The 26,933-nt window shown below is 38.1% G+C and overlaps 1 protein-coding gene across 1 annotated transcript; it reads right to left on the bottom strand.

Annotated features, from left to right (window-relative positions):
- Nucleotides 1-271: 271 nt before the first annotated feature.
- Nucleotides 272-25,855, bottom strand: LOC143857235 (MADS-box transcription factor 23-like). The gene is made up of 8 exons (XM_077367652.1): nt 25,674-25,855; nt 2,920-2,995; nt 1,989-2,050; nt 986-1,085; nt 844-885; nt 669-752; nt 392-546; nt 272-290 (listed from the first exon to the last, which is right to left on the bottom strand). The coding sequence occupies exons 1-8, from the start codon at nt 25,853-25,855 to the stop codon at nt 272-274; spliced, it is 720 nt and encodes a 239-aa protein (XP_077223767.1).
- Between the last annotated feature and the right edge of the window lie 1,078 nt (nt 25,856-26,933).

Here is a 26,933-nt window from a genome sequence, read left to right as displayed (position 1 = left end):
ATTTTGAACTCCCAAATAACTACAAACACCATGCACATCTGTGCTTTTTTATTACTACATATCTTTACATAGAATATTGATTTCTTTGATCATGTGACACATGACACCAGATTTAAAGAACTTGTGTTGCACAGTCATCCTACTGTAGTGTAGCATACATATCACTTGATGATTGAACCTTGGTTATGGTAATGATATGAGGTGAACCTTGGTTATGGTAATGATATGAGGTGAAGTAACATCCCCTTCTATGGTTCATAAATCTGCTTCTCTAATTCAATTGCAATCTGCTACAAATTTCAAGGAAATATGAGTTGGGATCAAAATTGGATAGATATATTTCCTACACTTATTTGAATTTTCAAGAAGATTGGAGAGGAAAATATTTTACCCCAACTTCACAGTTCTTGCTGGTGTCTCATAGTTTTCTTGTTGAGGCTGGCTTAGTTGGAGATTGACAGGTACATGCAAGTCTTCTGTAATGGTAAATCCACTTGGAAGAATTGAATTTATGTTTAGACCATTTAACTCTCTTGTTGCATAAACCTGAGGCCGGAGAGATTTGAGTTATTGCTTAGGCTGACTACAATTGAAATATAGGTTTAATGTGTTTGGTTCTAAAATTTGTAGACGTATTTGATGTTCATATTAGCTGTCCAAACCAGTACCTTTTTATATAATTCCATGTTTTCTTGACGAATGAGGTTTACCGTCTTATACAGTTCCATATTTTCTTGATGAATTATGTTCCCCTGCAAATAACAAGCGAAGATTAGCTACTTGAAGGGCATCGCACTTAAAGCAAAAGAATATGATAAATGTTGCCCACTGTTTTGGATTGACCTTTCGGTTCAATTCTTGAATTTCTTCAGTTCGAATTTGTTCCTGCAAAAATGAACGACGACATTACAATCTATGCATGTGATTTATATGAAATTTGGGAGGATCAAAGAGAAGCATTATATGAGGCCTAGTGTCTTAGGACCTTTTTCATTCTAACACCCTGCAGACTCATTTGCAATTGATTCTCTAGATTTTGTAGGTCCTTGACACTCAAACCTGAAAGCTCTTCCCCCATCAACTGCCTGCAATTTTCATGATCAGAATAAATAGTATGTTACCAGTCTAAAAGTCATATTTCAAGTGTGAGATATTAATTTGCATCCAGCATAATGTGACAGGAAAGATTATGTCTTTTATTGATTACAATTCTTTTGCTAGAATATGAGGTATACAATGTGTTTATTTCGTTTTTTTGATAAGTTGAAAGCAATTTTGTCGATTGATAAACCATAAATTCGAATTATGTTTTCGAAGCACAAATAAGTTTGGTAGTAAAGGATTATAACTAGCACTTTTAGATGTGTCTGCTAATCAGTGTATGTTACATTATAAACAAACTGTAAATTTGTAAATAATTTTTTTTTTTCTTAATCTCCTGATATTATAACTAGCACTTTTAGATGTGTCTACAAATCAGCATATGTTGCATTATAAGGAAATTGTAAATTGTTAAGTACTTTTTGTCTTAATCTCCTGATGTGTCTGCACAACCTTTCACTACATTCTTGCTTGTTTTGGAATATGTTTACCATGGGGGATGCAATTTTTATTTTGGTACGTAGTACTTATAACCTTTGTACTTTTTCACACCTTATGTAATTAATGAATAAATGCCTGTCTCCCATTTCATAAATACGGATCATTTCTATAAACATTTGGTTTTTATATCACGTGTGAGTCGCACGCCTTTTTCAAGGCATTGCTAAAAAATTCGTAGGATATTTTGTCTCTATAAACTCCACGCAGTCTTACATATGCACCCTTTTTCTAACTTGAATGTTTCAATACCTTAAATCAAGTTACTAGTAGTCAGTCTTTGAATATTTTCATTGGTATAATGGATTAAATTCATATGGAACAACTTCAATGATTTTATTGATATAAGTTACTCTAATATGAACGTAATTGGGGTTGAAATTTTTTACCGATGACTTTCTTGCAACTGCTGTAATTGTTGCGTCAAGCTCGCTGCTTCCCTTTTCCAAAACTATTGAATCCAAGGGCACAAGATTTAGTACATTCAGTGCATGCTTGAAAAAAATTCATCCGCATAAATATATAGATCTAACATAAACTTTAATTGGCATGATTTAGAAATTGACATTCTTTTAAGTTGAATGATATCTCCAATGTGGTGGTTGATTCATGGCCATGAGGTAGAAAATTTAGATTCTCCCTACAAAAATTATTTCAAATCTAAAACCATAGCCATGAGGTAGAAAATTTAGATTTTCACTGCCCAAACTATTTTCAATCTAAAACCAAAGTCAACCAACATTTGAATTTTGATTTTCATTATTTTCAAGCATCATCTTTTCATTCAAGTTCCAGTAAACTGAATTATACATTGCAGTGCCTATTAATGCAGTTTATGGAGAATGCAGTGTATCTATCTTCTTCTTTCATGGTATCATATTAGTCTTTTATTCGTTTCAATGGGTTTATATTCCACAAGCCTACATTGGTTGAACATTGACGTATCAGATTATACTGTCCCTATATAGAAACACCAACATTCATAAGATTCGAGGCTCTTTGACTCTTGGTTGATTACAAATTTATTGTTATGATCATGGCATGATTCGAAATAGAAACTCAAATGGTCATTGCTTCGAAATAGAAACTCAAATGGTCATTGTTTCTTCACATTTTTAGGTAATTCTAAACATAAACTCTTTTGGTTTAGCTTTTGTTATTTCCTGTATGAGAAATGCCTTCTTTTAACTTATGAGTCATCAGGCAGTACAAAAATGTAAAAATCTGATGGTTATCGACAATTTTTATTCCTCAACATGCATTTATTATCGCAGGACAATTTGCAGAAGAAAATGTATTTAATTTTTATGGAAGGCATACCTTGACTTCTGAAGTTGGGTTTAACACATGACACTGCTCTTTTGTTTTCTTGTACCGATCGATTACTGATTTCATGCTGATAATAATAGAGAAAACACTTGTCAGTATTGTTTTCGTAATTATATTGGTTAAGATATCATCATGCATGCAATCCCTAAAGACAAGATTATATGCCTTATCTTAGAAGATCAAAATATCCTACACCTTGGGTTAAGTCGTTGGCTATCTGTAAGCTGTGGTGTAGTGATGGATATCCATACAGAGAAGCGACGAAAGAATGGAGAAAGAAAGACTAAGAGAAAATGGGGGAAAAGGGTTGCTCACAGCCTAGAGAGAGAGAAAGAATATATAACTAAGATACACCTCTTCAAATAATATCTAGGGAAGTAGTGTTTCATGCTAGTAGGTGTAACTTTGTACCTGTTTTCTACCATACTGCATCTGAGTAAGTTGATCATTTTTTTGGGGGAGGTAAGCTAGGATTAGACGTCCGACCTCAAGGTCAAAGAACAAAGCCTTTGACCAACTGAGATAGAGGCTCTACCCCGAGTAAGTTGATCATTTTATCTTATCAGGTATATAATAACTTCAATTAGATAGATCAACCTCAAACACAAGCCTAAATGTAGTTCTTTATCTTAAACTTTAGCTTTCATAAGTAATGGTTTACATGATCCACTGCAATTCTTTCAATTATTATCCTAGTGAAATTTGTAAACAGAGCTTAATACTTTTATGTTCACCATTAAAAATCTAGGTTCAAATTGATTGTTGCTTTATCTGAAATTTAGGAATGACTGGTCATCATCAAGTTCTGAAGCCTTTTGTTTGTTTACTTAGGCAACAATTTATTAAGAAGAAAAGAAATTACAACAGTGGCGCTGCTTGCCCCACCACTCACTAAACGTCTCTACTGTCCCCATCTTTTGCTAGAGAATTAGTCATCTCATTTACTTCACACAATACATGAAAGAAGGAAGCATCCATATTGGTACAAATATAAAAAATCTCAGTTAAAATATACACTAGGATAACCACTTCACTCACTTGTCTTCAAAGAATTACCTTTTACCATAACTAACTCCCATCACCCGCTCCACCTTGTTTTCCGGAACCCTAGTACCAATCTCCGCCTTGTTCCTTCTTAATCATTGTTAGACGTATTTTACATATTAGGGGTATATTTGTCATTGTCATATATCATAAGATTCAACTATGCAAGTAGAAGAAGATGATTTTTCATTTAAGATTTCAAGTACATTAAGTACAAACAAGCTATTGGCATTGTAGCCATTTCCTACAAACACATTATTCTTACAACTAATCGCCTAGCGGATTATTCTTAGAAACACATTAAAGGGGATTCAGTCAATGTAATTAAGTGGCTACAAGGTTGACAGAAGAACCCTTGGAGGTTTGAATCATATTTCGATGAGGAATATACAAGAACTTTGGCCATACCCTATCAACATGTTCGTCGGTCAGCAAATGAGTGGCAGATAAGATGGCTAGATTGGGAGTGTTTAAGGAGTGTTAGCCCAAGGGTTCTCATAGGTTCATTCAATCACCTTGTTTTGATGATTAACAAACTCAAATTGATTAGTCGTTTATGGACTAATCGTTTGCCTTGAGTGTTGTGCTATAGATAGGTAATTCACAGGTCATCCATGCTAGCACACACCATTGATGGCCTATGCTTGAAGATAGACCAAACACAATGCAAATGAGCTAAAGCATACTTAAATCAATCATACCTTGGAGGATCAACCAAGGAGAAGCTCAACATTAGTTATCTCAAAGCATTGAACAAACAAAGGAAGATCAATGAAGGCCAAAGCTTGTGGATCAACAACTTGCAAAGGAACTTGAACCAAATGGTGCCATCATCCTTGGAAGGTGTCAAGCAAATAAGTTCAACCTTGAAGATCCCAAAGCAAGCCATGCACTAAAGAGAAGATCAAGCAATGACTACCTCAAGAGTTCATCCAAGAGAGTGGTAAAAAGGGTAGATTATATCACCTATCTCTCTTGTGTTTTCTCTAGTCAAGGCACATCTTAAAACCCCTAAAAAAATATTTTTCAAAGAGACCAATAAGCTTAAAGAAGGACATAAATGGATAAGTGAATGGCCATGGTGGTGTACCAACATGTTGGGACCCATATGACATTCCATCACATTTGACCAAAAATCGAGTTCCGAAGGCCAACCTGAACCAACAACTAAATCCTATCAAAACTTGTTTAAAATATTTTAAAATATTTTTAAAAATATTTTTAACAGATAGCTCTCATTTTTCTTATATCTGTAGAGTAACATCAAAATCCGACAAGAAACGAAGGAGATATGGATTTTACAAGATAAGAATATCCTGCTGAAAATGGCCTACTCGGAACTCCTGAGAATTATTCTCGGAGCTCCGAGCTCGGAACTCTGAGATAATTTCTCAGAGCTCTGAGAAATGGTTCAGGTTAAAAAATAAACCTGTAACGTATCTTGACCTCCCCTATATATATATGAACCTTGGGGCCTTTAAGAACTTACTCAATGGTTAAACTTAACATTCTTTGAGCATTTAAAGGCATATTTACTACATTCCATCAAGATTTTCACTCTCTCCTTCTCTCTTGTGTTTCGTCTTTAGATTGTTCTTGAGAAACCTTAGAGCTTTTATTTGTTCATCCTTTTCTTGAGTGAGAGTGAGGGATATTTACATGTAATCAACCTACTAAGAGGCAAGCAAGCTACATCTTCAACTCTTTGTTGTACTTGGCAACAAAGGGTGCCGTAGAAGACCCTTGGAGCTTGGAATCTCGGTTTGTATTTGACGAAAGGGGCGCCGTATTTAAGTCCCTTAGAGCGGTGGTGCTTGTTGTAATCGGCCGGTGTGGCGAAGACGTTATTAGTGGATTCCTCAAGAGATCAACTTGGGAAGAGTGGAGTAGGTCTTGGGTTTAAAACCGAACCACTATAAAAATCTTGTGTGCAATATTCTTCTCCACCTTGGTGCAATCTCTCACTCCCTCTCTCTCTCTCACTATATGTTTACTTGCATTTTCTTATCTTTACTTAAGTGAGTGATTAGCATAGGCATTTATCATACATATTATTACCATTCTAATTAGGCCAAATTACATTGTTAATTAAGTTTGTGAATCAACTTGAATTTTGAGCTCACACTATTTGTAATATTCATTTAAGCTCAACTAACTAAACTTAATTAACTAAGGGATAAAACTAGGGTGATTTTGGAAAAAGTTTTTCAAAAGGTAAAAGTCTTATAAACAACCTATTCACCCCCTTTCTAGGTTGCCAAACCGGACTTCTATTTGGATTTCACTAAATTTGGACTACACTTGAAAATAACTATAAAGAAAATATTTGTCTTATAGCATTAGAAGAAATAGAAAATGATTCTTCAAATGAACAAAAGGAAATATCTTTTGATGAACTCCAAGAAGCATTTTAAAATTTATATCAAGAATCCCACAAGCAGATGTTGAAAAATATAACTCTTAGTAAGTCACTTGCTTCTACTTCCAAAGAGGTTAAAAAGTTAGAAAGAGAGTTTAATGATTTATTGATTAAAGAAAAGAGATTGATTGAAGAAAATGAAAAATTGGAAAAAGACAACTTGGTGTTGATTGAAGAATGTAAATTCTTGGAAGAAGAGAATGAAAAACTAAGAATTAATTCTACTCAAGAAATTAGAACTTTGAAAGAAGAAATGAATGACATGAGGTCTAAAAATGAAATATTGGTTTTGGAAAACCAAAATTTACAAGAAGTAAATCATAAATGTTGTCATCAATCTTCTTGTAATGAGTATAGTAGTCCTACTTGTTCTTCCATTTCTTGTGACTATTGTGGTAGATTTGGACACTATAAAATCAAGTGTAGATATAGGTTTGTGAAAAATGTTAAACTTATATGGATAAGAAAAGATTCATTGTATAACACAAACCTAGTTGGATCCAAGTTGGTTTGGGTTCCAAAACCTCCAACATGAATATATCTTGCTTATCTTAGTATTAGGGGTATGTGTTTTAATTTGAAAATCTTTTGAAAAATATATTATAGATACTACGAGCTTATCTTTGATTGATTCCCATGTATCTATATGTATATGATCTTAATTGATGAATATCTTTTTGAAAATATTCAAAGTTTATATGCTTAAACTTGTGTACCATGAGACTTTGACATGTTGTACTTATTTACAATATCTATTGGAAAAGGTTCCCTAGATATCCCATTTTGATATCTAGTTTATATTTGAGCTTCGATGTGAAAATTATTAGAAAATATGTTTCTAGATACATGTGTACATCTTAAACTATCTCTATGTATCTAGGTTGAGCCTAATGATGACATCATTAGAAAATGTAGTATAGATACAATAGGCTTATATTGCTTGATTGGTACGTATCTATATGAAAAGCCACCATAACTTATACCCCCTTGCACTTAGTATTCATCCACATGAAAAGCCACAATAGAGAACTTAATGTGAAAATCATATCTATGCTTAAATGATTATCAACCTCACCATTGTCCATGAGTTCATGTTAAACTCATAAGTATACATCTTTCATACTTGAACTCTAGTTTGGACAAAATTGGCTTTTGCTAGTTTATTAGGCATTTATATATCATTTCTAACAAAACTAAGAGATTAAATGCCATGTCTAGGAAAACTTATTCAAATCCTTTCTTAGACATCTCTTGTGCCCTAGGTGAGCTAATATGTTTATAAATTATTATGCACGTAGTTGTCCTTCAAACCCATTCACAAGACTTTCCTATTATGTGCTAAATGGTTATCATTAAATGTAATAAGAAATCTTAATGGGTTAAAGTAGATGTGTTCCAAAAGCTTAAAGTGGATATCCTCTCATGACTAAGATGAACCTTGAAATTTAGATGAAATTATTTAGTCATGGTAGTTCATTTTGGAATACATGTGTCCAAGGTGTTCTCTCTTGAAGAATATTTTCTAAGTCCTTGGATCTTTGCCTAAATTCATATAAGAATATATTATACAGGGAAGTTGAAAATGAGGCTAGATTCAATGTATGAAACTCATTTGAGTAAAATTGAAAACGTTATAAGAATCTAGTATCATTGTTAGGCATTTACCCATTATGGTGGTTGGCATGCAATACATTATGATGCGGACATGTGTCTCCCACATATTTTGGTTTTTTATGGGCTTATGCACTTTTGTGCTTAATGCCTTACCATTATATATGTGGTTTGTAGATGTGATGCAAATGTTTGGACCATGCACCCTATGTGTCATGTTCCTTGTATCCAAACATGGTAGACTATCTATGAATGCTTTAAAATGTCATATCTTGCTCATGATTATCTATAGTGGTATGCTTTCACTTGCATGAGCCATGGATGTCTCTCTCAGACATAGTTCTATAGTCTATTCCTCCTTCGTCTGAGTCTTATAGATTTAAGCAAAATTGGCATATTTATATAATCTATAGTTATCACCCCTTGTATGATATTAGCTATATGGTAAAGATGTTGAATTTTAAAGTTAAAAGCTACTTAATTGGTGCTTTTAGCCTTGTTACTTGTTAAGAAGGAGATTGTACCCTCACCTTTAATCAATGCATCTAATTTTGGCTTCTTGCCAGCATCTTAACCATGATAAGCCTTACGTGTTTTGAAATGTTATATATATATATATATATAATATATATATATATATATATACACATAGTTAGGGGGAGCATGGTCTGCTAGGTTATCATCTCCTTTGGGTATCATTTGATTACCCCTAGCAATCATGCATTTGTAGCCCAAGGGTTGTTTTTTAACTAATCATCTCTCAAACCCTTGGTGACTCTGTGTTTGGATAGCCCTTTGGATTCATACCTGGCATGAGTCTCTAACAAAGGGGGAGCAATATGTGTAAATATCTGTCATTTTCATCTTATCATATGATGTTTGATATGGGTATTACATTTTATATGTTAAGTATACTCATTTGCAGCCCTATTGCTTCATTTGTATTGCAGTTGGGTTTTGTCTTATACTTTCATTTTTGAGATCATATCTCATTTATGGCAAGTACCCTTAGCTTGAGCCTTAGTGTCATATCCTCTTAGGCTTCATACTTATATTGGATAATCAATTTGGTTAGATCTTAAATTTGGTATCATTTATTCCAAGAATAAGTAATCTATTCTAGAGCTATATCTTGTAGAATCTCTAGAACTCCTTCATAGGACCATACCATAGTCGATTTTCCTATTCCCTATGAAAAGATCTCCTTATCACGTGCTTGTAAAGTGATTTATTCTATATATTCATGATAAGTTTTATTGGCCATGTATTCTCTTTTATATTTTTGGCCTATTATGCCTTGTCATGCCTTACCTCATACGTTTCACCTAAGGCCAATGACAAATCTTTAGGAGGAGAGCTAATTATTGCTATCTTTACATTTGTATGGATCACGGTAAGATGTTTACACTGTCCATTCCAACATTTCCCCACCAATTGTGCTTTATGTTGCATATCTTAACAAAAAAAAAAAAATGGGTGGGGGAGGCCTTATCAGGCTAAACTTTATATTTACTCTATTTCCTTCATGATAAGTATAACATGAGCTTTATTTTGCCATATTATTCTTGTGAAATTAATTACGGGTCATAGGGTTATTCAATTTTTGATTTTATTCATATATCTTACAAATTTGAGCTAAAATGTAATGTTTCTTTATTTTTTCTCCAACATAGACTTGATTTACATTTGGTATCTTGTTTCTATGTTGTTATGCTCTTATCATGGCATCTATACCTTGTTTATCTTGTATTCATGATAAGAAGTTAGGGGGAGCATCTATATTCATTGAATATCATTCATGCTTTGTATTGTGCTTAACTGTTAATCCTTCCTTTTTGCTTATGCTAAAAGGGGGAGAATTATGAAATTGATTAGATGTCCATAATTCATATGAATTCTATACTATAATTTGGTAAATTTAACTTACACATATGTTGAGGGAGAGTTGTAATCATTATCTTGTTTATCTAATCCTCATAAGAGGTTCCTCCCACGTATCTAATCAATTTAGTTTGTCATCATAAAAAGTGGGAGATTGTTAGCCTATGGGTTCTCATGGGTTCAATCAATCACCTTGTTTTGATGATTAACAAACTCAAATTGATTAGTCGTTTATGGACTGATCGTTTGCCTTGAGTATTGTGCTATAGACAGGTAATTCACAGGTCAATCTATGCTAGCACACACCATTGATGGCCTATGCTTGAAGATGGACCAAACACAATGCAAATGAGCTAAAGCATACTTGGATCAAAAATACCTTGGAGGATCAACCAAGGAGAAGCTCAACATTACTTATCTCAAAGCATTGAACAAACAAAGAAAGATCAATGAAGGCCAAAGCTTGTGGATCAACAACTTGCAAAGGAGCTTGAACCAAATGGTGGCATCATCCGTGGAAGGTGTCAAGCAAAAAAGCTCAACCTTGAAGATCCCAAAGCAAGCCATGCACTAAAGAGAAGATCAAGCAATGGCTACCTCAAAAGTTCATTCAAGAGAGTGGTAAAAAGGGTAGATTGTATCACCTATCTCTCTTGTGTTTTCTCTAGTCAAAGCACATTTCAAAACCCCTAAAAATATATTTTTTCAAAGAGACCAATAAGCTTAAAGGACAAAAATGCATAAGTGAATGGCCATGGTGGTGTACCAACATGTTGGGACCCATATGGCATTCCATCACATTTGAATAAAAATCGAGTTTCGAAGGCCAACCTGGACCAGTAACTAAATCCTTTCAAAACTTGTTTAAAATATTTTAAAATATTTTTAAAAATATTTTTAACAGATAGCTCTCATTTTTATTATATCCGTAGAGAATAAGAACGTCGAAATCCGACAAGAAACGAAGAAGATATGAATTTTACAAGATAAGAATATCCTGCTGAAAATGGCCTACTCGGAACTCCGAGATAATTTCTCGGAGCTTTGAAAAATGGTCCACGTTCAAAAATAAACCTGTAACGTTCCACTCGGAACTCCGTGCGCGGACTCCGAGAAGACCGTTGGGGAGCCTAAAAAAAGGCATATCTTGACCTCCCCTATATATATGAACCTTGGGGCCTTTGGGAACTTAATGGTTAAACCTAACATTCTTTGAGCATTTAAAGGCATATTTGCTACATTCTACCAAGATTTTTACTCTCTCCTTCTCTCTTGTGCCTGGACTTTAGTTGTTCTTGAGAGACCTTAGAGCTTTTATTTGTTCATCTTTTTCTTGAGTGAGAGTGAGGGATATTTACATGTAATCAGCCTACTAAGAGGCAAGCAAGCTACATCTTCAACTCTTTATTGTACTTGGCAACAAAGGGCGCCGTAGAAGACCCTTGGAGCTTGGAATCTCGGTTTGTATTTGGCGAAAGGGGCACCGTATTTTAGTCCCTTGGAGCGGTGGTGCTCATTGTAATCGGCCGGTGTGGCGAAGAAGATTATTAGTGGATTCCTCAAGAGATCAACTTGGGAAGAGTGGAGTAGGTCTTAGGTTTAAGACCGAACCACTATAAAAATCTTGTGTGCAATCTTCTTCTCCATCTTGGTGCAATCTCTCACTCACTATATGTTTGTTTGCATTTTCTTATCTTTACTTAAGTGAGTAATTAGCATAGGCATTTATCATATATATCATTACCATTCTAATTAGGCCAAATTACATTGTTAATTAAGTTTGTGAATCAACTTGAATTTTGAGCTTACGCTATTTGTAATATTCATTTAAGCTCAACTAACTAAACTTAATTAACTAAGGGATAAAACTAGGGTGATTTTGGGAAAAGTTTTTCAAAAGGTAAAAGTCTTCTAAACAACCTATTCACCCCCACTAGGTTGCCAAACCGGACTTATATTTGGATTTCAAGGTGACTCTAGCCCTTTATGACAATCCTTTACTTTCTCTATTTGTACTTTCTATGTAATTTGGCCACCTCAGTCTTTCTTTTTAATAAAATTGGCGATCATTCAAAATAAAAATAAAAATAAAAATAATCACCTTATCGGATTCAAGGGTGAGCTTCAGACCATTCTTGTTGAGAAGCGCTCCTGACACCAAGTTTCGTCCTATTACGACACATGCAGCACCTTCTGGAGTGCAAGTACCTTTCCTGAAGTTAACTTCAGTAGGACCTTGCTTTTACCAATGACTTTTGAGGATTGAGTTTCCCATGAAGACTTGATCTCCTTCTTTAATAGTGGTGTAGTGCTAGAAAGAGGTTCGGTCTCCACAAATGTGCTTAGTAGCACCAGTATACAGAACCCACTCCTTTGGATTTTTCATCAAATTTACCTCAGTCAAAACCGCTACAATCACATCCGGCTTGGTTAGAATAGCCTTAGCACTGTACGAACTAGTCTTTCTGTGTCAGCAATCCTTCTTGTATTGTTCAGGATTTCCACATTCAAAACAGACCCCTTTCTTCATTTGTGTAGGTTTCTTGAACTTGTTATCCTTTATGGTTTTCAGGTTCTTAAACCTATCACTCTTAGTTTCAACTATGTTTGCTTTAGAGGTAACCTCTTTGGCCTTCTGTTGTTTGTCTTTAAGTATGTTTTTCTCTTCAATCTTAATCTAAACAACTACTTGGTCTATAATCCATTCCTTTATCTTGTGCTTCATTCCGATTTTAAAATCTTTCCAAGACAACAACAATTTCTCAATGAGAGAACCTGCCACGAATGATTCATATAACTTCATACCTTCCGTAGACAATTCTCCAACTAGGAATTGATACTCATCTATTTGGGCAGAAATTGTTTTTCCATCTTTCATTGCAAAGTCTAAGAAGTTTCCTATGATATACTTCCTATTTCCAGCATCCTCTAATTCATATTTAGTTACTAAGGCATTCCATATTTCACTAGCATGTTCATAGGAGTAATAAACATTGTAAAGCTCATTTGATAATCCATTCAGTAAATGATTTTTGCTGATGTAGTCATTGTGATTCAAAGTAGAAAAATCAGGAGCATCTTCCCGTGTTTTTGGTTGGGTGAGAACATAAGTTGTGCTAGTTTGTTGCAGGGCAAAAAAGGATTCGTTGTTTCCACCACTTGTAGTTCAAACTAGTAAAATGTTCTATTTTTGAGAAGTATGGAATAGTAGTTAGAACTCTGTTTACAATAGGGGTGGGAAGGATAGAAGTTGAAGTTTGATTCTCAAAAGCCATACTTAGAACCACCTTAGTATTGTGCTCAGACACGAAGGAATGAAGGAAAAAGAAGATAAACCAAAACAAGCACAGAAACTGTATTTCTCATTGCAAAACAGAATTCGTGAGAATAGAGGTGTTTGCAATAGTGCTTTGATCTCTCTCTTATATAGAGGAAAATATGTCTGTTGGAGGAGACATAAATACAATTAAGAGGCTCGAAAGTTTCTCTCTCAACAATCATATTTGTGACTGTTGGAGATGAAGCGTTCCACACACTTAATGGGTATTGATTGGGAAAATCTCTACAAAAGGTCATACACTCTCCCGTACCTAAAATGTCTCTGACCAGACGATGCTACATACACGCTACAGGAGACACATGAGGGGATCTGCGGAGAGCATCTAGGAGGCAAAGCTCTGGCCATCAAGGTATTGCTTAGGAGCCTATATTGGCCGACCCTGAGGCAAGACGCTCTGAATCTGGTAAAGAAATGCGAGAGGTGTTAGAAATTCTCGTCTACTAGTCACCAACCAGCCATTCCAATGGCCCCTATAATCAGCCCGCTCCCTTTCGCTGTATGGGGAATGGACATCTTAGGTCCCTTCCCACCAGCTCCAGGAGGGCGAGAGTTTGTGGTAGTCACCATAGACTACTTCACGAAGTGGGTGGAGGTAGAGCCCCTCTCCAAGATCACCGAACAAAACATCCAAGCATTTTTCTGGGAATCCATGGTTTGTCGATTTGGAATCCCTCGAGTTCTGATAACGGACAATGGTAAACAGTTCGATAACAAAAGTTTCCAAAAATTCTGTGTAGACCTCAAGATTGAGCAGTGGTTCACCTTCGTGGCCCACCCTCAGACCAATGGACAGACAGAAGTCACGAACAGAATCCTCCTTCAAGGCATCAAGAAGAGGTTGGATGAAAAGGCATGATGATGGGCCGACGAATTGTACCATGTCTTATGGGCATACCACACTACTCCGCGCACCGCGACGCGAGAATCCCCCTTTAACCTAACTTTTGGAACTGAGGCCATAATCCCTATCGACATCGGCGTCCCCTCTCTGCGGGTAACCTGCTTCAACGAGCAACTGAACGAGGGAGGGCTCGGTGCCAATCTAGACCTACTCGAAGAAGTCCGTGGAGAGTCCCAGATTCGAGCCGCGACGTATAAATAGAGGGTGTCTCGCTACCACGACACCAAAATCCACCCTAGAGAACATCGCGTGGGTGATCTGGTCTTGAGAAAAGCTGTCGTATCCCAACCCAGAAAAGTCAGAAAATTCTCCCGCACTTGGGAGGGGCTGTACAAAGTGGTAGAAGTGATCCAACCTGGCAGTTACAAGTTGGAGACCCTCGACGAGCACCAGCTCCCCCATGCTTGGAACTCCAAAAACCTGAGGAAGTACTATCAGTAGCATCCTTACGAGAAAGAAGAAAGTGAAAAAAGAATACAGATGTAATCGCATTGGTTTTTTTTACGATTAATGAAAAATACTACCGCATTTTGCAAGTCACCAACCCATTCGCCTCGCACTAATATTAACTTGGTTCGCTTCGTCCATTTCCATTAAGGCCGGAAATACATTTCTGGTCGGGATAAGTTGAAGTAGAAAACCAAAAAAACTTTTAATGAAAGCCCAAGTCATTCAGCTCGGGCTAACTTGGTTCGCTTTGACCATTTCCATTAAGGCCGGAAATACATTTCTGGTCGGGATAAGTTGAAGTAGAAAACCGAAAAAACTTTTAATGAAAGCCCAAGTCATTTAGCTCGGGCTAACTTTGTTCGCTTCGACCATTTCCATTAAGGCCGGAAATACATTTCTGGTGGGGATAAGTTGAAGTAGAAAACCATAAAACTTTTAATGAAAGCCCAAGTCATTCAGCTCGGGCTAACTTGGTTCGCTTCGACCATTTCTAGTAAGGCCGGAAATACATTTATGGTCGGGATAAGTTGAAGTAGAAAACCAAAAAACTTTTAATGAAAGCCCAAGTCATTCAGCTCGGGCTAACTTGGTTCACCTCAGCCATTCACATTGAGACCGGAAATATATTTTTGGTTGGAAGAGACTAAAGTAGGGAACCTAAGATCTTTTGAGAAGGCCTAATTCTTTCAGTTCGGATTTATACCATTCACCCCAGCCGTTCTTGTTGAACTTAACGATGTACTTCAAATGGATCAACATTCACCCCGAATTAAAGCAAACAGGGTGAACATAAACATACGTGGGCGGACTCAAACACTTGTAAAAATTCACAAAATATATTCCATTCAAAAAGCCCTATGGGTGTTGTACAACTTGGCCCAAGGCCGACCCAACGAGTCCTAAAATAAGAGGAACGATACATAACAAGACGAAGAGAGATAGAGTTCACGAAGAGGCATCAATGGTCCCCTGATTCGCAGTTGGATCGGACTGAGTTGGAGCCAGGAGTTCCACTTCTGAGACAGCGAGGACGGGAGATTGACCCTGATCGGTCTCCTGATAGTTTTCTTCCGGCACAGGAAGGAGCTCATCATCAAGGTCCAAGTCAGAAAACTTCGCCCTGACAAGGGACTTGCACTCGTCAAAACCATCCCTAACGACACAATGGCTAGGTTGACCAGCTCGTCCTCCTTGGCCTGCACCGCTTTGGCCAGAGTAGACTGGTGATTCCCTTGCTATTTTTCTGCAAAATTAACGGCCTTTCTCGCCAACTCCTTCTGCTCCTTAAGTTCCTCGGTCAAACGCTCGATGGTAGCCCTCTCCTCCGCAACAATCGTCTCCAAGTCGGCCTTGTCTTTCTCCAACTTACCGACTTTCTCTTCAGACGAGGTCAGCATCTTGGAAAAGTAGGCACACTTATCCCCTATATCGGTCCAATAGCATCTGAGCTGAAAAACCATATGAACTAAAGTAAGGTTCCCAATCATGATCCAAGACTAATGAACAAGCCGAACACATTAAGAAGAAGGGTACCTGGTAAAGAGCACCAAAACCACCTGCCTCAACCATCTCGTGGTTCTCATGAAGGATTCGAAGCTGGTCCTTGTGTAAACGGCTCTTCGAGATGATCTCATGAGCAACCCAGGTATCGTCTAGGCCGCAGTCATCCTTTTTCACTCCCCACTTCGGGCGAAAAGAAGTATTCGCCCCTACCCGAGTAGTAAGTGCCGTCTCTAAGCCAAGGACATGCATGTCATCATCTCCAGAACGGGTGGTTTGACTGGCCGAAGATCCCTCAACCACCTTTACGGATTTAGGAGCTTTGCTGCCCTTGTCACATGGGATGGCTTTTCCTTTAACCTGAGCGGTAGGGGCAACCGGTTCAGGCACCTTTCTCTTCTGGCCATCGCTCTTCCCAAGGACGGAGTGACGCACCTTCTCCCAGGCTGACTGCTTCTGCATCTCTGCACCAAAAAAAAACACGTAAGTATCGAAGATCAGTCCAGGCTAAGGAAACCTAATGAAAGAAGCGCAAGTAACTAAGAACGACCTACGATACCTATGTGTTCGGGAGGCGGCACTAATCCCGATCTCAACCAAAACCTCCTTCCTGGAAAACTCCGAGCAATGGATAAGACCATTCTGACGGATCTCATCATGGATCATTGTTAGGGTCACCTCGTCCTCATCATCTAAATTCAGTTTACGACTCATGGTCTTCGTGTTCAGAAAAGACCAATTAGTTGAGATCAGCCATCCTTCCTCAGAGCTGGCATAGAAGAACCTGCTCTTCCAAGTGTGTATGGAGGTCGGAATATCGGTGATCATCCTCATTTCAGGTCGTTGGCTGATATAAATCCAACCTCCCAATCGATGGCTTTTCAGTTGAGCACACCTTTTGAAGAGAGGCATAGACAAGTTCCATTGAAGACGGAACCGTAAAAGATAGGCAAAGCCGGCTAAAGTCCTCCACGAGTTCGGTACCACTTGAGCAGGGGCCAGGCCGTAGAATCTCAGCACTGCGGCTATAAAGGAATTAATCGGTAGCCTAAAATCAGTCTTCATGGCCTCTTCATTTATACACAAGTTGACTCTATCGTTACACGCCCTGTCCCACTCTATAGCAGCTCTCAAAGTAAATCGATCAGGAATACAGTACCGATCTCAAACATCACTAAGTCGAGAGACATCAAGGGTGTTTTCCACCCGAGCAGCTGCGGTACCTTCTCTAATACCGCCCTCCATCCTTGCCGTAGCCACGATGTCGACTGCCCTGCTCCCACTACAAGAAACAGACGCTCTCCTATCAAGGTTACCTTCTTCATTACCTTCTTCGTCTCCATCGCTATCAGAAGTTGGGTAGTCCGGATTCTCAACCAGGACAGGACTCAGATTCAGGTCCACAATGACCTCGTCCGAACCTATATCTACCTCCTCCTCGTCACCTTCAGGGTCTACAACTACATCAGCTGACCGGCCAGCCATGGCCTGATGCCCTCTCAAACCTAAGTCCATTCTCGTTCTCTCCGACGAACCCGAACTGGTGCTGCTTGAGGAGAAAGTTCCTCCCGAGGACGAACCTGAGCTAGACCCTGGACCGGACTCCGAACTAGAACTACTACACATAAGCGGCGAAAGAAAAATAGAAAATGATCTAGAGAATTACCTATGGATAATATGACCCCGAGCTCAAGCAAGCCGCACCGAACTGTGCAAAAGAAACAAATTGCACTAGCAGAGCAACAAGGAAAACAAAAATTACGGGTGGTAAAAATGAGACCCCGCAGGCCCTTTTATATGCCAACCTGTCAGACGGCCAGTCAAATCCGCGATCCGTTGAGCGCCACGCGGCATGGTATTTAATTAAGACTTGAAAAATGAAGAGTCAAGTGCCAGAAGGAAAATAAAAATACCAGAAATGGAATGAGAATGGAGGAAAGTCCGGAAAGGGAATGAATAAAAATCCACTCACCAAAAACTACAAACTATGGGAGATCGTACAAAAGTTCAGATCATCTAGAGCTGTGGTGGATATAACGCAATGCCCTAAACGACAAAAGTTCTGATAGTCCGAAGCCGTGGTGGATATAACACAATCCACTAAACGACAAAAGTTCAGATCGTCTGAAGCCATGGTGGATATAACGCAATCCACTAAACGTCAAAAGTTCAGATCGTCTGGAGCCGTGGTGGATATAACGCAATCCACTATACGACAAAAGTCCAGACCATTCGGAACCGGGGTGGATATAACACAATCCACTAAACGACAAAAGTTCAGATCGTCCGGAGCCGTGGTGTATATAACGCAATCCACTAAATGAAAATAGTTCAGATCGTCTGAAGCCATGGTGGATATAACGCAATCCACTAAACGACAAAAGTCAAGATCGTCTGAAGCCGGGGTGGATATAACGCAATCCACTAAACGACATAAGTCTAGATCGTCTGGAGCCGGGGTGGATATAACGCAATCCACTAAACGACAAAAGTTCAGATCGTCTAGAGCCGATTTGAATTCAAGAAACAAGAATATCCAATTCGTCTGAAGCCGATCTGAATAACTTCAACTGGCCTGAGTGTTGAATATAGAAGTCAATTTTCCAGATCGTCTAAAGCCGATCTGAATAACTTCAACCGGCCTGAGTGTTGAATACAGAAATCAATTTTCAAGATCGCCCGAAGCCGATCTGAATTCAAGAAACAAGAATATCCAATTCGTCTGAAGCCGATCTGAATAACTTCAACCGGCCTGAGTGTTGAATACAGAAGTCAATTTTCTAGAACGTCTAAAGCCGATATGAGTAACTTCAACCGGCCTGAGTGTTGAATATAGAAATCAATTTTCCAGATCGCCCGAAGCTGATCTGAATTCAAGAAACAAGAATATCCAATTTGTCTAAAGCCGATTTGAATAATTTTAACCGGCCCGAGTGTTGAATACATAAGTCAACTAGATCGTCTAAAGCTGATCTGAATAACTTCAATCGGCCTGAGTGTTGAATAAAGAAATCAATTTTTCAGATTACCCGAAGCCGATCTGAATTCAAGAAACAAGAGTATCCAGTTCGTTTGGAGCCGATCTGGGGAACCCCAGTTCATCGAAGACTTGGCCACCTCCTGTGTAAACGCCCAAGAAAACTTCCCCAAGTCATTACAAGGACTTGAAGAACTGGGGGGAAATGATGGGGTATGAGAAACAGCTCCAATCATCATACGACACGTGGCACTAGGGCAAACCCATAAAGCCCTCATTCCCTAAAGGGTATCACGGTCATTGCACCAAGAAAAAGAGAGAATCATGTACTCACCTCACCCAACCTTGGGCCTACACCTGTCCAAGGGTAAGGAAACAAGGGCAAAACTTCATCCAATAACAGGACGACACCTGTCTCAAAAGGGTAAATCAATAAACTGACACTCAAAGCCTCACTATAAATAGCCCTCATAAGACAAGGTAAGGGACTCGAATCCCAAAAAATCACTGTTTATAGCTTTGATATGCTCAGTTGTACCCATCACTGACTTGAGTGTCGAAGGGCCTGTTCGGAGTTACGACTCCAGGTTGGTCTTCTGACCTCGTGTTCTACTGTGCAGGTCATAACCTTTTAATTAGTTTAGCAATTAGGACTCGTCAAATCAGCTCCTTCGTCACTGCCCTATCTGTTACCAATTCTGGGCGTAACAGGTATCACTTGAAAAAACGCGTGGGAAAGTAAAATCTGATTTTGTTTTAATGAAAAAATAAAACCGTTTTTAGCACTAAAAAAGTCATTTTATTATTCTCAAACTCGGACCTCGGCCACAACCCGGCCTGGTGAGCCAGGCGCGCCCTCGTGTGTTTGTATATGAACTTGTATTCATACAAAACCAAGTCACCCAACAAATTCCAATGCCTCTTGAAAGGCCCAAGCCTTTCCTCCACTCCACCATAAGGATGAGAAACTTTCTCAAAAGTTCCAATGTGGGACTAAATGTTTTTGCATTGTAGTTGAGAGCCATCTCCTCTCACCCCAAGGTCTTGGGTTCAAGTCCCCATAAACCACAAAAGTCACTTGCTTTGAAAACAAGAGGGATCTTTCAAATTTTTGAATCTTTCCTCCAAATTTTAAAGCCACAAGAAAAAGTAGTTTTTGACTTTTCTTTGTTTAAAATCTCTAACAAAGTATGACTTTGATCTAGACCTTGAACCCAAGATTGAGAGGCTTATTTTACATCTTTGAATAGCTGTGGGATGGTTCTTTCATTTCTTTGTGAGTGGGTTAAGGAAACCCTGACTCCATTAGTAATATCAGATTGATTTCATGAGTTGTTCCTGCATCTCTTTGAGATATTAGGTTGAGAAATGTTATCATACTGCACTATCTATTTTTTTTCTCCACGTCTTTATGAGGTTTGATTGAGGAAACCATAGGGCACATAATCCATTCAGCTCATGGGATTTAGGATCATGTTGAGGGTGTTTTTTTGGCTTATGTCTCATTTGTGAGTTGTTTATGATCCGATTGGATCTGAAATTTTCAAATATTTGAAATTGATTTATGTGACTGAATTTTGAGTGACTTAAGACCTATTGAGCAATCAAAATTGTTTTTTAAGGTCTAAATCTCCATTTCAAAAAAAACGTTATCCTATTGTGAAGGAATCTAGTTTTGTATACTAGCTTTGCCATTATTATGATATTAGTGTTTTGGGGTCCACCCCATGTAGGCCCCACCCCACTCACGCCACTCTCTTAATCAAAATAGAGAGTCGGTGGGTGGGGTTTCCAACGAGTGAAAAATAGTGGAAACAAAAAAACGAGGAGAGAGAGAGGGAGAAATAGAAAGAGAGAATAAGGGTTTCTCTTGTGCCATCTAGGGTTTGCTTTAGGGTAAATTCTAAAGGGGTTTTTTGGAAGCCCTAATCTCCATTGAAGCTTGAAGTCTTTGCTTGGGAAAGAAAGAAGAGAGAAGAGGAGCCAAAACCTAGGGTTTTGGAGTGGTTCTTGGAGAAGAAGAAGAAGATCTCTCACGCTTGGTTCTTTGAGGTGGGAAAGTGTTCTCTTACAAGGGGTTTGTGAGGTATCTCGTATTTCCTCCAAGATTTGATTGTTAATCTTCTATTCTTGTGTATTCCTCAAGTTTTTGGGAAAACTTGAGAAGAAAGACTTTGTACTTCTCTTTTCTTTTATGGATTTCTTTCGGAGTTTGTCCCGTGGTTTTTCCTTTCACATCGAAGGGTTTTCCATGTTAAATCACGTGTTCTTGATTTGTGTGGTGAATTGCTATTTTTCGTGCTTTATGGTTTTCTTGTCGTTGTAAGTTTCTTGATTGGCAGATAGAAGGGGGGAATTTATCCGCTGCGGTTTATTCGTGTTTCCCCAACAAACTAGTATCAGAGCCTGGTTGGGAGTTTTTTCTTCGTCTGTGGATCAGAAGGATGGAGGCAAGTAGTACATCAAGGATGATTAGCCTAAATGGAGGAAATTGGTTAATCTAGAAAGCCAAGATGGAAGACCTATTATATTCAAGAGACCACTATTTGCCAATTCAAGGAATAGAGAAGAAGCTAGAATCCATTAAAATTGATGAATGGAAGGAGTTGGATCGAAACGTTGTTGCTTGTATCCGACAATGGCTAGATGATGTTGTGTTCCACCATGTGGCAACAGAAACCAGTGCAAGTTCCTTGTGGAAACCTCTGGGGTGTTGCCATATGTTTGCTTCCGCTCATTATATGAAGGGTCTCTTTGCTGAGAGCCTTGTCTATAAAAGGCAATCGATGTTGCTTCTTCTTATTCTCTAGGTTATGAAATCTTATGACTTGCACCACACTTGGTCTCCTGAAGCTGGCTTCCTTTCATGAGTATCGTCCTTCTACTATTTCGGTTGCTGGCTTGAGTAGCCGTGTACCCTCCGGTATGTCTCTAGTGACAAAGGGTGGTCTTGCTAGGATTAGGATGGAATATTTCATTCCAGAAAATGTTGTTCTTCGAATATCGAGGGCTGGTGAAGCCGCCTCTAAAGGAAGGGTGATCGAGATTTACCTCTATGAGGCCTTCTTTCACGGTGGGCTTTGCCTTCCATTACATAGATTATTTCAGAGATCATGAGATATTATCAATTGGTTCTGGCTCAATTGAACCCGGAATCTTGGCAGTGCTTTTCTGCCTTTCTTGTTCAAGTGCTGAATTTGAGAAGGTGTATTTCCGTCGATCACTTCCGGCAGTGTTTTCTCATAGGGAGTGCACCGAGCGAGGGCAATACTTTCTTTGGCCAAGAATCTTTGGAGGTTTCTTGTTTAGGATCTGAGATGGCGTATTACCGTCGATCACTTCCGGCAGTGCTTTTTCCGGGGGAGTGCGCCGAGGGAGGGCAATACTTTCTTTGGCCAAGAATCTTTAGAGGTTTTTCGTTTAGGATCATAATCCCTCAGCCTAGGTGGGAGCGGAGGTTCTTTTTTGCTTGGCGGTAGTATGGACTAAAAAACAAAGATACTTATAGTTCATATATCTGGTCTGTTTTGGACTAAAAAATACATACACTTACAGTTCATATATCTTATCTGTTTTGTGCTCGAAAATACATACACTTACAGTTCATAAATCTAGTCCATTTTGGACTCGAAATTACATACCCTTATAGTTCATAAATCTGGTCCGTTTTGGACTCGAAAATACATGTACTTATCGTCATGGTTTTAAATTTCGGTTTCGGTCCCAATTTCAGCCTTGGTCGAAATTGAAATTTCAGCCGAAATCCTGAAATTTCGGTCGAATCTGGTAAAAAAATAATTAATTCATCATTTCTAAAATTTCGTCCGAAATTACAAGATTCTTTCTGATTTGTAATTCTATATTGGTCATTTATAATTCTTTCTCTCTTACAAGATTTGCCAAATGCACTTGCCCTTGTTATTTAATTTGATTGATTAGATTAGGTTGACAAAAAGGGGGTTGCCTGTTTGGTTTTCCTCCTTTTGTATTAAATTTTGAAAGTTAAATATCTTTTCTAATGATTTTCATGTTAGCTATGGATTACTAATAAGAGAGGGGGAAAGTCTAACTCTATATGAGATTTGCCATCGAGGCAAATTCCAAAGATTGATAAACTTTCCCTTCTAAGGGAAAATTCGTCCAACACAAAAGAGGAAAGAGAATAATTTTCTACGAAAAAGGATTCATGGAAAAACTCAAGGTGTTTTGTATGTAAATTTATGTGAAATTTTATGATGAAAAATAACTTCTAGACCTTAAAAAGATTAGACAACATCTCTGCTTCTGACTATCATACTCTTTCCAGGATCCCATAATCTGTAGCCAAATTCTTCATTTTCATCGCCCACAAATATACATGGTTTAGCTTTTATCATCAAGCTGTAACCCCTGCTCTTTGGGCACATGGGCAAAGGATTTACACTCAAACAACTTCACATAAGAGGAGTAAATATCTTTTCCTGTCCATACTCTTTCTAGAATATCAAAACTCAAAGCAATCGAGGGAGATCTATCAATTAAGTAATAAGCAGTGCGAATTGCTTCACCCCAAAATGACTTTGGTAACTTAGCAATCTTCATAATGCATCTGCCTCTCTTAGTAATTGTGCAGTTCATCTCTACCATCCCATTATGCTATGGAGTGCCAAGAACTATCTTCTCATGCCTTCTACCATGTTTAGACTCGTTTCATGTATTCGCTCTCCCATTATCATTACGTAGGCACCTCAAAGGTTTTACTGTCTCTCATTCTACCATAGCATGAAATCGCTGAGAATTTTAGAACACTTGGTCTTTTATTCTCAACAAGTAGCCCATGCTTTCCTCTATGTATCGTCAATAAAGTGACAAAATAGCGATTGCCACCAAGAGACTCCACCTCAATGGGACCACATACATGTTGGAAATGTAAGCTTGACCACTTGACCCTTGACTACTTGACTCTTGGTTTTTCCATTGTCTTGGAAATTGTTACTTCATTGGTAGCTTGCAAGATAGTCTCGACTACATTGGAAATCTAGTTTTTAGGAGTTATTGTTCTATGAACTTAGTTTTATGTTTTGGAATTGTGCAAGTCATTAGCTTTCATATGTTACTGTTCTAGTGGTAGCTTAAGGTCTTGTTAATCTCGGATTTGAAGTATAGGTTATATTTTGGGCCATGTATCTTCTTCATATGTAAGCCATTTTAGTGAAATTTGAAGGGTATTGAGTAGTATAACAACCTAGGCTACTTTCTGTGTGTTTGGCATCAAGAAAATAATTTTCTTCTCATGAAACTCATCTTCTCCCTCCAACATAGTTGGTTTCATTCCAATAATACATAAGAATAAATCATGTCTAAAACATTAAATTTTCTTTATGATGACATATTAATATAAACCCCGTCTTGTTTACCTAATAAACAATCATCACAAGGGTCAAGATGCTTAGCTTTGGCGAAAGAAAAAATGCCTTCTTTGCCAGAATCTGCAACTCCTTCTCACTCATGTGAACAAGCCACTTATGCCACATGTTAGAAGAACTGTCTTTGGTAACATTCACCACATCCACTATAAGAAATATAGGTTTTGGCAGCAGACTAAATCAGTAACCGAAAAGCAAAGAACTATATCGCTATAAGCAATTAGCGACGGAAAAGCTCATCTCCAAAAAAGGCATCACTAAAGGTTTTCACAATGGAAATTTAAGGAAATAGTGTCGGATTTGTTTTTGCCGCTAAATATTACTATTTTTAAACAAAATAGGAATTGTTTTAGTATTATTTGTTTAAAGCAAAAATGATTTTTGTTTTTTGTTTTTTAATGGTGGTTAAAAAAACCGACATTAATATTGAAAAAATAACTCAACCCCTCGTCTACTTCCTCTATCCAACAACATCACCAAACCCCAAATCTCCTGACATTCTTTTTGCATACCTCGAACATTCTATCAGATCAAATCCGGGTTGAAGACAACAATCTTCCATAGAAGCAAAAGTAGGACAACTTTTGGTCAAACAGAGAAAACCCAATACCCAGTTACACCATTTTCTTGCAACACTACAGTACTTAACCAGCATTAATACATTTAACTCCCAACTTTTCCTCAATACCGGCCCTCTGCATAAACATTTGTTGATTCATTTTGAAAACTAGGCAAGCTAACAATCCTTAAACAATCCCTCCACACCCACCACTTAGCCATTTTTCGAGACTCTCATAGTCACATCACATGTAAGCCATCAGAGTCTTCATTGGAATAATAAGGAAACAAAGAATAACCTCCCTATGATAAAGGCCATGATTTCTAAACCAGCAAGTTAGCCACATGCCATGCAGTTCGTATTCATACGATCAACTCTAAAAATATTGAATCCTTTACTATCTATCAATAAAACATGAAACTCTATATCTAATAACTATTATCAAACTTCATCTATGAAAACTAGCAAATAGAAATGAAATATAAATCAGCATCAAACTAAGCAAAGAAAAAAAGAAAGAACCAACGATATTATTCATAAAGTTAAGATGAGAAGATGCATAATCTTATTTAAAAAAAATCAAAATCAAAATGACACGAAAATATTAAGGAATATGAAGAGAAAGGAATAAAAAAAGAGAAGATTAAATTCCATTGACCTGGTGCTCGAGAAATCATAGAGCCTCCCTGTACTCGAAAAGATCATGAAACCCACTTCGGCATCGCATAAAATCGCCAACTCCTCGGCTTTTTTTAGCAATCCGTTTCTTCGCTTCGAAAATGTCACTTGCCTGCTCGAAGAATTATCGATCCTTCTGATAATGATCTTGCCTCGCCCCATCTCAATCGCATAGTTTATATTTCAAAGCCTTTTGAGATCTTATCAAAACACAGTACAAAAATCAGGATTGGAGAAGAAGATCAGAGATGGAAAAAACCTGTTGGAGATTTGGAAAGAACCTGTCCTTTGTCGAGCTTTTTTAATGGCTTCAAACGATGCTTTTTACCCTTTTTATACCAAAAGGGGCGGTTTTAGTCAGAGAAACCTCTAATTTTGCTGTCAAGACGGTTTTAGGTTTTGGTTGAGAGAGAGAGAGAGAGAGAGTATTTTAGTATGAAAGGAGCATGGAATCGAGGACGAATCAGAGGCTGTCTAGGGTTTTTAAATTCGGGTATTTTGATGATGCCGCCTGACTTATAGATCATCAACACGTGGGAATACAAATGTGTAGGTCGACCTTGGGAAAGGAGTTTTTCCAATAAGCAAATAGGGTTGCCCTCATCTTTTTTTTATTTGCCATGGGCTTACTGGACGTAACAAGGTTTTTAAATAATTGAAAAAATGGAGGGAACAATACTTTTAATATTGACATGTGGAAATAGGAATACATTAGTGTTTTGACACTGGATCCACTTTGGATCTGATCACCTATGACTTAGTTACGATCCATAGAGCTCCCTTCTCTTTGGATTCTTAGGCAACATTGTGAAGGATGAGGGATCCATAGAGCTGCCCATCACTGAGAGGCACTGCCCCCAATCAGAGAACGACCATGGCAACTTTCCTGGTCTTCAAGGTTCCATCGGCCCACCAACGTTGAATGCTCTCCTAGCCGTGGTCTAAACTAGCCATCTTAAGATGAAGTTCTCTACTAGTGAGGGAGTGGGAGAAGCCCAAGGAGACCAGATTGTGGCTCGCAGTTGTTATGTTGCTGCCCTAAACTGAACCAATATGGCCAAGGAGGCTCTCCCTATCAAGTTGCCTGACCTCAGGGATTAGGCTCGAGTTGTCCGAGGCAAGCCGGCTAAAGACTTGACCGCAGTACCATTGTTCGATGGGGACGATGACCGAGCCATCCAAATTGGTTTGGACCTCTAGGGAGAGCTCCAAGTAAACTTGATTAACATCCTAAAGACCA

Source organism: Tasmannia lanceolata, unplaced genomic scaffold (genome assembly GCF_043159265.1).
Source record: "Tasmannia lanceolata isolate RefF3 unplaced genomic scaffold, GAP_Taslan_0.1 ptg000024l, whole genome shotgun sequence".
Classification (NCBI taxonomy): domain Eukaryota; kingdom Viridiplantae; phylum Streptophyta; class Magnoliopsida; order Canellales; family Winteraceae; genus Tasmannia; species Tasmannia lanceolata.
Note: the sequence above shows the minus strand (reverse complement) of the source record. Positions and strands in the feature narration are given on the sequence as shown.